The sequence below is a fragment of the Neolamprologus brichardi genome, chromosome 12 (genome assembly GCF_056152115.1).
Source record: "Neolamprologus brichardi isolate AB-2024 chromosome 12, ASM5615211v1, whole genome shotgun sequence".
Classification (NCBI taxonomy): Eukaryota; Metazoa; Chordata; class Actinopteri; order Cichliformes; family Cichlidae; genus Neolamprologus; species Neolamprologus brichardi.
The window spans coordinates 23343749-23357202 of NC_142115.1; the positions used below are offsets into that span (position 1 = coordinate 23343749).

The 13454-nt window shown below is 42.0% G+C and overlaps 1 protein-coding gene across 1 annotated transcript in view; it reads left to right on the forward strand.

The window, feature by feature from the left end:
• ccser1 (coiled-coil serine-rich protein 1) overlaps nucleotides 1–12579 on the forward strand; it is a 127521-nt gene extending 114942 nt beyond the window's left edge. Inside the window, exon 11 of the mRNA XM_006789766.3 lies at nucleotides 7775–12579. Coding sequence (XP_006789829.2) covers nucleotides 7775–8608 — 834 coding nt within the window. The 3' untranslated portion in view covers nucleotides 8609–12579. The remainder of the gene's footprint in view (nucleotides 1–7774) is intronic.
• Nucleotides 12580–13454: the final 875 nt, after the last annotated feature.

The following is a 13454-nucleotide window of genomic DNA, read 5'->3' on the forward strand; positions in this document are numbered from 1 at the left end:
AAATATAATTGTGCTCTTGTTTAGACTAAAACCACTACTTCCCACCACATGATATATGTTGAGGTGTTGGTGTACACAAGCTAGCCTTTATAACTTTTACTGAAGCATTTCATTGGGAAATAAAGCCTTTTATTTGTGTGGATACCAATGGGAACTAGAAATTGGCATTCACACATAATTCCTTTTGAGGAGTGAATGTTCTGCTCCACCACGTTGCTTTCTTGCCTCATATCGATGCCACTGTTCTAACATTGTCTCTGCATTTCCTAATTATCTCTATTGTCTTCTGTAACTTTGGGTCAGTGCTGGCACCTTTTATTCTCACTTTGTCCCCTAGAGTACCTCTCATCCATCTGACCCATCTACACTTTGGCCTCTTTTCTGTTCCTTTGTTGTTTCACCACCTGTTTTAGCACTGTGTCATCCCCTTTTTTCTATGACCCATCTTTTCTCCCTATTTTAGCTCCTTATTCTATCTTTGTATTTTACCTTTTCCTCGCACATTTTTGTGCCTCTACATCTCTTTTTTTCCCTCTACATCCCCTCCTCCACTCTACCCTTTCAGTCCATTTCACTGTTTCATTTTCATTTCTTCACCCCCACTTTTCTCCCTCACTCGTTTCCTCCCCTCATCTTTACTTGTTCACTCCCTTTGCTTTTACATCCCACTCCTCTTACTTGTGGTTCTGGGCAGTGTTCACCAAGCATATTGGCACATGCTGGTGGTCGATGGGTTTTGCCATGATTACACACACACACGCAAGACACATGCCTATGTGCCTGCACGCACAGACCTGTTGGAGATAGTGGTTGATGAGCAATGCCAGACTCTCAGCATCCGTGCCTATCAGAGCTGCTCAAGAAACCTCATTAGGCCTCCTGTCCACAGCATGGTACTGGCTTCGGTACTCGCCAACCCGCTTCTTTTTTCTTTTTTTGCCCGGGGAGGAATTTGAAGACCTAGCGCTATGCACTTTTCAACACCCACAATCATAAGTAGTGACATAGAATCACTGATCAGATGCTTGTTCAGCAACTCCAGTATTTGACCGTGATCACATCGGAGGTCTTTAAACTGATGTGAATGTTGATGGTCCCATTCCCTGCAGTGATCCCGATCACTTAATCAGTGAGACGAGCCTTACTGTTGCCAGGCAACACATAATGTCAGTCAGTCAACTATAACAAGCAGCGGCATTTCCTAACAACACCATAAACAAACGAATCTAAAAATCCATCCAATTGGTTCATTCATGAAAAGTTTCTCTCTCTGTAGCATTTCTATCAATGTTTCTAGTTGCTTTAAACGGTTTACGGCTACTCCAAAAGACATCAGAGAACACTGTAAACTAATTTGCATTATCATTGCACAGAGTTTGCTGCAATTGTCCTGCTCTCTCCAGCTGATTAACATTACTTTTTTAGATCAGATAAGAAAACTTTCTTTGTGTGCATTAACACTATAATAATGACAAGCAAGCCAGTGGACAGACAATCCTGACTATTACAGAGGCATCAAGCTAGTAGTTGTGTACTTGTAATGGTTTATGGGGCATTCAGATATGGTTACAAGTTGCAACTTTTCCCTGAAGCCAAGTTTGTTTTCTTTCCCAAATTTGCAAATAGGCAACTGATGACTAAGCTTTAGACACTGTAATATATTCAGGCCTTCAGCCACACTGATATGCAGTGAAGCTGCCCTGCCTAAGATATTGTAAATCTAAATATTTATCAAGTTACCGACAGACAACCCTCTTTGATATGGGCTGCAGTGTGTCGGGATGCTGTTACTCAATATAACATCAGCCTAAAGTCGATAATTTTACAAAAGCACTGTGACGGCATTGAAGATTGGTGGCACTGTGAGCCGATTAGCTGTGCAGTGCATCACATTAGTGGTCTGCCTCTCAGTATGCGCCTCTGTTGGGAAGGTCCAGGATGTGACATTCAGCCAACTGGTTGGCAGTGTGCTGCAGTGTGGGTTGGAGTGACAGCTCAACTTTAGTCCCCTCTTATTCTCCATCTTTCTTCATCATCTCAGCCCCATACCCACCCCAACTGTCACCACCTAGAAGGGGGAGAAAACTTTTCCTACCTCCAATCTCTCTCTGTCGCTGTGGTCTCCAGACTGCTGTAGCAAACCATCAGTCCTCCGGCTGTCAGGTCCTATTCAGCCTGGCTGCCACTGGCACTCTTAACCAGCAAGTTACATAACAAAAGAAAGAGAGAAAAGAAGGGACAAAAGAAAGGACAGAGGGGATAATAAGGTGAGAAATAAGAGAAGAAGGGAGGTTAAGAGGGGGGACAAAAGGTAAGCGATAAGTAAAGAATAACAATGCGTGGAAAGAGAGCATATTTGGCGGCTATTATCATGCATCGTGGGATGGTCCACAAACTCGGTGTATTTTGCCAGCAGTCCAGAGCAAGCTGTCAGAGAGGTAACCTCCAAAATGCAAATAATCGCACAGTTGAAAGCATTAGCATTCACTGAATGAGAAATTAAACTGAAACGTGGGACTGAGCAGGCACTGGCAAAGAGTCAAATGCTGGGTAAACCTATTAAATGTTCAACTGTTAAAACGTATAGCTTAATTAAAAGACACCAACAACAGAAAAATTCCATTCCTGTTTTATAATTCGTCTGAACTAATTTCAACGAAAGCGATATACCTATAAAATCTTATTTACTCGTTTTGCCATGTCCACTGCTGTTCTTACTGCTATGATTATGTGGATTTACTGCCCATCTTTTGAATAAAAGTTCAAGAGAGGTGAGCTGCAGAGCGAGAGAGCAGTTCGAAATTGGGAAAGTTGTATAGAGAAATGGTGCGGAGAGACGAGGATCAGAGGGGAGACAAAGAAAGAAGACTAATCTGAGTGAGGGAAAGCAAGGCTTGCCGCTACAAGCTGTGCAAGAGATTCGCTTCCTTAGGGGGGTGTGTATTGATGAAAACCAGCATCTTCAAAGTAAAGGTAGGTTATGGCCTTGAGACACCAGCCCAGGCTTAGTTTCACCCCTCGTTTGATTGTTGATTATTTATCTAGCAAAGTGCCCACGGAGACTCTTCTTGCACACACCTTGTCTGTGAATATTCAATATTTCTATCAGGGCATAGGAAATGCTAGTTAGAGCTTTGTGGGATTTCACGAGTGCTGACATCATGTATCTCAGCTTGTCTGACCTGCTTCTATTACTACTCCACTTTCAAACATGGTTGTAAACCTGTGGGTAGTACTGTTAGTGCATGAGGACTGGTTTGTTGTAAGCCTCGGTGCACTTTATTTCGCTTTTTTAAATCCCATAATAAGGATCCATTTTACTGTTTTATGCATGTTTCCAACTCACGCTGGACATAAATATTCAAGCAAATATATATGAGAATGTCTAGCATGTAGCACAGGAAAGGTTGGATGGTTTCGGCTACTGCATCACAATTGGAGAATGTATTTGGTTATAGTCTAAATAGGATTTAGAGTACCATCTATGTGGGTGTACTGCACTGTTATTGTATCTGTACCAAACACCCCAGCGTTTCACACATCCAAAGAACCACAGGATTACTTTGTTCAAAGTATGTGGGTGTCACAGAATGTACAGAAATCACAGTGACAAAGTTTTGCCTCTCTTATCTCTTATCTCAAGCTGCAAAGTTTTGGGGTCCAATGCATTTCATCCCCCTGGACCTTCATTAGAGTTAGGCGTGTGGGTGTCGGGATACTGGGCCGTGGTGCGTGATTGATGGCAATTACATGGGAGTATTGGGCCTGTGTTACACCTGAATTTAGCTTTTACTTTGCTGCGCTGCAAGGCAAGCAAAAGTCATAAAATAAATCTCCCGCGCTGGCTCTTCTCCCAATATAAAAATTACCAAGACAGGAGATAGCAAACATTGTATAGGGTTGTTTTAGGGTTTTAAGGAAGTCTTTTATGCAAACTTGGCCCTTACAACATTGCTCCATTCTTCACTGCCCAATAAAAACCGAGCCCGCAGGAGAGGGCCCCCTTTAAATCACTCTGATTTACCAATGACTAGTGTACGTGTGCGTGTGGGTGTATGTATGTGTATTTTTAGGACAGTGTGTGAAAGAGAGACTCTCCAGAGTGTTTGCGTGCACACAGGCTGTTCTGTCAGTGGCAAAGAGGCAGCCTGCTTGCCGCAGAGCGTGTACTTGAGAAAGGACACCTGAGTTTGTAAATCTCTCCTGTTCACTTTCTCTGTGCACTTTCCTGTCCGCTCTACTTTTGGTCTCATTTTTCTTTATCTCTGTTTTCAATCACCTTCTCATTTCTTCCCTTTCCTTCCTTTTGTTTACTTTTTTGCTTGACCTCCCCCCCCCCCCCCTCCCCCCCTCCCCCCCTCCCCCCCCCATGCATGTCCCTCCTGTACACTCACATACACCCAACCTTTACCAGTTTGCTTTTATTTGAGTCATTGTCATTGATTATCTCTAAAGTGTCTGTCCTTCTAATTTGGATAAGAAAAGTCTCTTTGATAGAGAGCATATGTCTCTACAACTAACTCTTATACTGTGCCTGGTAATTATTTCCTTTAAAGTTGCCTGCCAATTTGTATCTTACTGTTCTCGCTTTACCTTCTGTTGTTTTCTCAAATGACTGAGGGTGGAATAACACTACAGATTTTTTTTTTTTATAAGATTGGCGATTTAGCCCTAATTAAGTCGTCCCACATAAACCTGCAACACCACAGTAGAGATTCAACGCTGTTGCAATTCCCTCATGTTTTTCACAGCGCCCCGTGTAGAAAATTTGGCTGGAATGAAAATTCTCACTCTTAATTAGATCAAGGAATTCACAAGGAGTCTTGTACTATTTATCCACCCATTAAAGCCCATTAGAAAGCTGCGATCCACTCCCAAAGCTCTTTAAGTAAGTTGCATAGACAATGACAGCGTCTGATATTTTGGCTGAGCGTTGTTGTTGGTTTTTTTTCACCATTGGACATGAAAGCATATAGACGGAACCGTTAAAATGGAGATTGCTTGGCTTCAGTTCCAATTTTTGATTTCTGAACCCAGTGAGTCTGTCAGCTACTGCTTTTATGTTTCTGTATACTGTAGGTGGAGCATTACAAGCATTAGAGACAGGCCGCATGGACAGATTAAGAGTGTAACAGTCTTTTTGTAGTCAACATTTTTGCTTAAGCTGTGACTCTTTCCCCAGAATTTAATTGAAAGTTGTTAAAAAAATAAATAAACTGAAACTGACAAAATCTATTGTTTGTTATTGGTTTGTACTGCTTTCATTTAATATAGTGATTTAATTCAATTCAGTTTGATTTATATAGCCCCAACTCACAACACTTGCCTCAAGATGCTTTGTATTCTAAGGTAAAGTGCCTTAAGATAATTGAGACAAAACCCCAAGAACCCACTATAAGCAATCATTTGGCAACAGTGGGAAGGAAAAGCTCCCTTTTAAGAGGAAGAAACCTCCAGCAGAACCAAGCTCAGGAGAGTAGTCAGTACGAAAAACAAACTGTGATTGAAATGTGTGATTTAAGGATTTTCACATTTTTACATGCCGTTTGTTTTCAAGCATCCCATCTATTCTGAAAGCAGTGGCTGTGTCACATTTGTTATGTATATGCCAGTAAAAAAAAATGGACATTATTAAAACCAAAAGGAAAAAAAATCACTTTACATTATCTTCAAGTTCCAGTGTTGAAAATCAGTAGCAAGAACAAAAACGTTCAAAGAGAGGTCGACTTCAGTTTTGTTCAGTTTTCCCCCCTCAGGAATTTGTTTTCTTATCATATTTAACCGACATCATACTCTACACCCCCTCAGACTAAATTAGTGCCAAGCACAGTCACAACTAAATCCTGATAGAATACTAAAGAAGCTAGATATAGCACCTTAGTAAGTAAGATATTAAAAATCTGGTGATGTTCAGTAGCTGGAGGCTTTCACATGCCATTTCACCAGCTGAAATTTCCAGCAACATATTGTAATCAGGGCTATTTATTTATTTTTTGCTGTTATAAAAGGGCTACTTCATTAATTATGTCTCTCTAAATACTCGTTAAATGTATGTACCATGTGCTAAAAGGTTTGGATTTTTTAAACTAATGACCCAACATGCGCTTTTAGTAAAGCCAGTGCCTTAATTTGTATTTGAGTTAACATCAGCACTACCATAATATGTTATTTTAGTGAAAATCACACACTTTTGCTTTATTGGATGTAAATTGACACCAATGGCACACTGTGGACACACAGTGGTCAAATGTGTAGGGAGCAAATTTGATTAAAATTGCTGCTGGATCATCAATGCATGTCAGTGCTGGAAAATAGGACAGTGAGACTGACCTGAAAGGCTTTGTGTTGACACTGCTGGTGAGTGGCCTTTGGCATGTGTTACCTTTTGCCCCAGCGTGTGTAAGAATCATAATAGTACATTTAGATTACGATCATCTCTTAAATATGATTAAGGACTTACATTTTCATTTGGCTGGAGTTTGCTAAGACACAGCTATAAACCTACACAGACTCCTCATTTCACAGTTTTTACTCATTCTTTCGTTCTATACTTAATAACCAACAGCGGCCTAATAGGCACAATTTGTAACATGGACCTCCATCTTCTCACTTTCTTAGAAATTACTCCACTTTCTCTCCCCCTTCCTTTTTTAAAATTTCATTTCAGGCCATATTAGCTCATGAATAAAAACTGTTTCATTGAATTAGCGTTTCCATTGTTATACCGCATTTATTCGGTTAGCTATGTTCTGGCTAATTGCATTTCTACCTTTCACCCCAAATTCCTGTCGACAACCTCGGCGCAGTAATTACATTTCTTTTAGTGTTAATTTGCGTGTATGGTTGCGTGGAAATATGAGGAAACCACATGCACGTCATGTTGCGCAGGCATACGTGCGCACGTACACACGCTCATGCATATGCATGCCATACACAGGAAAAAAACACACACACACAACCATCGTGTTGGCAAATGTCAACTCGGCTTACTTTCCCCTGAGGTTCAGTGTCGGATGAGATTGCATTTCTATAGTGAACATTGCGCACTTAGTATCTGTGTTATTTTAGTAATGTGTGTGTGAGAGAGAGTTTGAGAGAGAAAGAAGGGGGCAGTGATGAGATATGTTGCATAAGGGGGCTGCAGTGGAGTGTGAAAGAAAACAGGTGGCTTCTGTTTCTGCCATCTAACTTTATGTGCCATCTTCCCCATTGAGCTTGTGTGTGTGTGTGTGTGTGTGTGTGTGTGTGTGTGTGTGTGTGTGTGTGTGTGTGTGTGTGTGTGTGTGTGTGTGTGTACCTGTGATAGAAAGACAATGGCACCACATTGCTTCATGAGTGGGGATTTGCACATACCTCGAGTGGATATCTCCATGCGTCCTCACGTTACCGCGTCCTGTTTGTGTGCTAATGTGTGCGTGTCTCTCAGTGGTATTTGTGAGTCTGTTCTTCACTTTTTTTAGTGAGCAGGGTTCCGGTTCGTTTAGAAACAATTAGATGAAGCTGCAGGAACCCAAAGACATCATTCGCCAAATGTCACCCAATTAACAATCTATACTGAGCACACAGCAGCACTCTCCTTGTCTCGTGTTCCCTGACTCACTATTTGTCTCTGTCTGTCTGTGTTTTTACTCGCTGCTTCTCCTTTGCACTCAAGACATGCTCAGTAAATAATTTTTGGAAAATGGCAGATTCACATCACACGTTCCCTGACAGAGTAAATTATAAAGTCTGTTTAACTTCTGCGCTTTCCCTTTTTTTTCTGCTTCTCTCTCAGATCAATCATCCAGGCCGGTGGTCAGGACTCGGCAACAGCAGCAGCACCAGTCTGGCCCCAAGGGACCGAAGGGTGGTGCGGGGTGCACTCGTAGGGGACCTCTCTAACCAGCACTTCCCACAACACTATCCACCTCTGCATAGCCGGCCTTCTGCTTCTGAGCGGCACACTGCCAGGGAGGAGCGCCATCACCAGGGGGTCTTGGCACAGTCGGTGGCCCGTAACCCTGTTCTAAACCTGGCTCCAAGCTCCTCTAACCTGTCCTCTGCCACTTCTGCAGCGTCGGCCCAAAGCTCGTCTACCACAGCGGCCCAGCTCCAAGTTTCACACCTGGGCCTCAGTCAGAATCAATGCCCAGTGTCCAATTCGGTGGCCGGTACTCATTCTCCAGTTACATCACTGTCCTCCAAGCTACTGGAGGGGGTATCCTCTTCTTCTGCAGAGTCCTTAACTCCAGGAGGAGGAGGAGGAGCAAGTCTGCCAGGTGGAGGGAGGAGAGGAGGAGGAGCAGGAGCAGGAGGAGGAGGAGGAGATCACCATCCCCCCAGCCAGATCCCTCGTGCAGTCGGGGCCAGTGCTTCTTCAAGTCTCCACAGTCTTGTGAGCAGAGGGAGCCCCTCTGCTAGCATCTCTTCATCTGAGCAAGTCTCCCCTCCGCCTCCTACTCCTTCCTCCACCTCCTCTTCTTCCTCCTCATCATCCACGTTTACCGGCCGTTTGGGACAACCACCTCGAGGCCCGCTGTCTCTGCATAGCTACAGTCGCAAAAATGTCTTCCTCCAACATTCCCTACATACTGCCGAACTGCAAGCTCTGACACAGAGAGACAGTTGAGAGCACACAGTCACACTATTCCACCTATAAGCAGCCATATCATCAACCTAAGTGACAACATAGTGACTTAAAAGCAAAACTGCTGCTCCTTCAGTACGAGTTGTCCATGTTTCACTGCCTCAGTATCGCCCTGAATCACGAACCGTGCGCGCTTACAATCACATTTGTCTCTCTTTGCAATCCAGACGAGCCCTTTGCTGACATTTTGTTCATAAATTTGCTCTGATAAACAAACACTTAGCTACAAGTACACACACGCACACACACACACACACACACACACACACACACACACACATCTAGCTCTGAGTATGAAAAAGGCACTCACCCGTCTGTCAGACCTCCCACGTTGTGTCATGCTGACAGTTTAGATGTGCTTACGCCCACAGACACACAAAGTGCACACAAACTCACAACCTCAAATCCATGCACACATACGCAAATCTTGTCATGCACACATTAAAATACACACTCCTCACACAGAGACATCATCTGTGATATCTCCGCTTCACTATCTGCACACATAACAGGGTGGTGAACGCGAACAGAGATGAGATGTGTGCATTGTTGAGATTGTATTTTTTTATCCATTTATCTAACCTTTTTTTTAAATAGTGAAAACCATCTGCTGCTTAAGGAACTATGGGACTTGCCATGAATTGCGCTTCTAAGTATATATATATATATATATATATATATATATATATATTCTCACATTGCCAAATCCTGCATCAGATCAAATCCTCATTGCGTGACGTCCACTTAAGGTCCAGATTAAGGAACATGTTTAGACGAACAGATACGACCCTTTTACTGCATGCTTTCTAAGATTTATGAAACGATACAGGTGAGCATTTTGTACTGCAACAAAACCGGGATTGGGGCGACTTTTTAAAGTCTTTTCATAACAATTTCTTGGTGTGGAGATTGATGTCGGTGTTTAAAGAAGGGAATCATAACCAATAAGAGCCCGTTTGTATAGAAAGAAACGTCCCTCCTTCTGCTCACATAAATAATTAGATTTACTCTGTGCTTCAATCTGGACCACTGTTGTTTTTGTGCAAATACCATGCTGCAATATTACTTGCATTATATACAAGAATCAACATGTACCTACAATGTTAGATTAGTAGAGTGCAAAAGCTGAAATGAGGGGTTTCATTTAAAAACGAGATGCCTGCGACATGAACAATATGACACCTATATAAAGTTCGCAAAATCCCAGCGAGGTCTTCGAGCAGAGCACGGTTTTTCAATTTGGCACAAGCGGTTTGATGCATTTCTTCAAATAATGAGGGGGAAAAAAAGGTGTCAGTTTTTGGAATGAAACCCTTCAAGTCTTCTTTAGGGCTGGGTATTAAACTTACTGGTGCTTTCTCAGTTTTTTGGGATTCAGGAAGAAAAACTACATCACTGATGATTTTTTAGAGAAGCAGATAATGAAACAAATGTGGTGTTGAAGTGTATATACTTGATCAAGTGAAGAAAGGAAAGAAACAAAAATCAGTTTTACAAGCTCTCCCATTTGTCAGAAGCATGAGCACCGTGTTTTTTCCTCTGATACCCAGCCCTCATATGTTAGCCTTGTTAGATCTTCCTGATCTCAGTTCTGTTGCTTACACTTTAAAGAACTGACCTAATGAGATGGCATTTTTGGTATAACGGCAGTTTAGCTGTTTTGAACAATGCGACACACACATTTTGTTTTGAAATTGATATTAACTGAAACCTCCTTGACCTGCTGAGTCATACATTATTTACAGTTTGGGCACAAGACATGTAACTTTTAATAAGTGATGAAACTTTTTACAACTGCACTGCATAACGACCTGTTCCGTCTGCCGCTGGTGCATATATTTGCTCTGCCGGCAAGACTTATCAAACAGCCCTGCCACTCCCGACAGGTTTGGAGTACACAAACATTCTAATGTTAGCCGGGCGGTGGGAGCCTGCACATCTGCCGAGTGCAGACGGGTAGTTCACCGCTCCCAGCGCCTACAGATTTCAGATAAGTTCTTGACCTTGTCTGTTCCTGTCCCAGCACCAGGCTGTAGGGTAGCTGTATAAATCATGTGTGTGTTGTAATGTACACCTCATGAGTCAAGGGGCTGGTAGAGGTGAAGAAAAGCCTAAAGGATGGCAGCTGTGCTCCCAGCTATGGAAGCTACAACTCTCCTTCCTGTCTGTTTTTTTCTTCTCCTTTTTTTTCTCCAACCTTCTACATATTTTCTTATTTTGTCATGTATGCAATCTGCTTATTCTCCTCCGTCCCTCTCGTGAAGCATGTGATCTGTAGCTGCTTTTATTTCTCTGTTCCTTTCATCCTCCTTGCCCCTCTGTCGCACCCCTGGTCTCTCCACTCTAGCTCGCTCCTCTAGCCCAGCTTGTATTGTCATACAGCGTGTCTGTTACCGACTCTGTTGCAGTGGCATTCAGTCCTGAGCTTTGGGACCCGCGGCGCTGCTGATTTTCATTCCAGTTTTCTAGTTGGGAAGTAATTTTACACATGGTAAATGCAATTAACTACCTGGTAGGATAGACAGGCGGCAGTAATGTGGCTCCTGAGGACTCGGGACTGAAAAATCGCAGCTGTAATGCGATCTAAACATTCCCTGCTCGGTTTGTTTACAGGTGGAGGGGAACAATGTTTTGTCGCTGGCTGACCTCTTAAGAAATTCTATTTACATCCCGCATCTATGCATGCATCATAATTTAGCTGAGGGCATGTGAAACGTCTTAGGAGAGTGTTTAACCCCGTTTCCACTGCCCACTCAGGTGTTATTTTTTTCCACACACAGCTGCGCTCATTTCCACTGTGTTTGAATTTAAAACTTGCTACAGAGGTACGCTGCTGTTTAATGTCATATGTCAATGCCTGAAAACACAAGACAGCAGTTGAAATGTGGCGTGGGCCTGTCTTATGTGAAGACATTTTTCCTTTTCAGATTAAAAGAATAAACTGTTAGGAAACCAGAATCGGCAAAAGTGGTACCTCTAAATATCTTTTTCTTTTCACCTAGCTGCATGTTGCGGATTTAAGACACTACAGAAATTTGAGTAATTTATTGTTTTGTTTTGGGTATTTTTGCCTTATTTATCTGTTTATCACCATAGGAGCAGTTTAATAAGAAGTGTCTTGTCACTAATAAATAAAGATATCAGTGAAGATAATAACCACAACGGACATTACAGTAATAATAAAACTGTCCTTGTTAGAATTTTATTGAATTAAAGAGTTTTTATGCTGTCCTAGCTCTTCAATGTGCTTATTGTATTTAAATCATGTTTTGTTTTTTTTCTTTTTGAATGAATAATTGTACATAAATTAGTGATTTGTCACGAACAGTTTGTGTTCTCATATGATCACTATTGATAACAGGGGTCAAATGTGTTGTTTGCTGTCACACAGAGGATTAAAATACAACAAAAACTGTTTGTTTTTTTTGTTTTTTTTTTTGTTTTTACATTAACGAGAGGTAATTAGAGGTTACTATTGGTTACACGCCAGAAAGCAAATGTGACAGTTTTAATAAGTGTGGAGGCCATTCTACTTTCTCTCTCCCTGCTTCAGCCTTTTGCTCCAGAAAGTGAACGATGATAATCTGTTAAAACTGCTTTTTCCTCTTCAGGTCCACATGTATGTCTTAAGTGTACAAAACTCTCGGGTAGACACGTGCTGTGAACCCCTCACCAGTTAGTCCACCAGTTTATTAAAAATAATCCACCCACACGGATGTGGAAGAAGAAAAAGAAACTCTTCAGAGTTTGCTTGATCCTTCTTTAAAGTTTAGGAATTTTATCTCTCTGACAAGGACTTCTTTTAAAGGACTAACTGGCGGTCGGTATGCTTTGCTGTATATGTTTACCCAAAGTATTTTTCTTCCCCCCCCACCCTCACATTTCTTTCTTCACATGAGAACTATTTTTTGTCCACTGTGTCCTTATTGTTAATATTTAATATAATTAAAATTGCAGAGTAAAAAAAAATGGTGGAATCTGTTACTGTTTTATGTTTTCATTCCATTTTCTATTATCAGCGGTGCAGAGTCAGTTGTATCTGAAGAAAGGCTGGGATGCACTTGAGCTGTGAGAATGAGTGATGGATTCTGCTTCCATTAAAAAGTGCATCTCAATAAAGCAATAAATCTCAGGGACCTAGGTTCCCTCTCTCAGACTGGGTAGACTGTGCTGCACAAATCTCTAAAGAAAAGAATGAATAAAATCAAAGACTGAAAGTAGAACATACAACAAAGCAATGAATAAAGAATCTTAGGGGCCATCGCTCGCCAAGATTGACTGAGGAAAAACTTTCCCAGCAACAACATTTGAGTGGACTTTTAAAGAGTTGTGCACGGCAGTGGGTGCAGACTGAAGTAATTCTACCTCATTTGACATCAGCCTCCAACCTATCTGAGTAAGTTTTCATTTGACAGTGACCGTAAAGTATGGAAGTGTTTTAGAAAATCAATTACATTAGCACAAGTTTGTGTGTGTGTGTGTGTGTGTGGAGGGGGGGGGGGGGGGGGGGGGGGGGGGGGGGAATGTAGGCTTTTACTGTTTACCCCTTAGGGAGGACCTGTGCACGCTTCTCATTTCTGGACTCACTCAATTAGTGTTGGTAATGTTATGACTGGTTGAGGAGTATACATACACACACACACACACACACACACACAGAAGAAAGCAGTTCTGATACTAACTTGCTGTAATTGATAGGACAGGAGGTCAGCACATCAGTAAACAGGCTACTGATTAACAGAGCTTTGAAGTCCAAAAAGCTCACATAATTGACAGGATGTGTATCTGTGCGGCTGCTGCTGCTGCTGAATCCTCCGGAGGCTGTGCA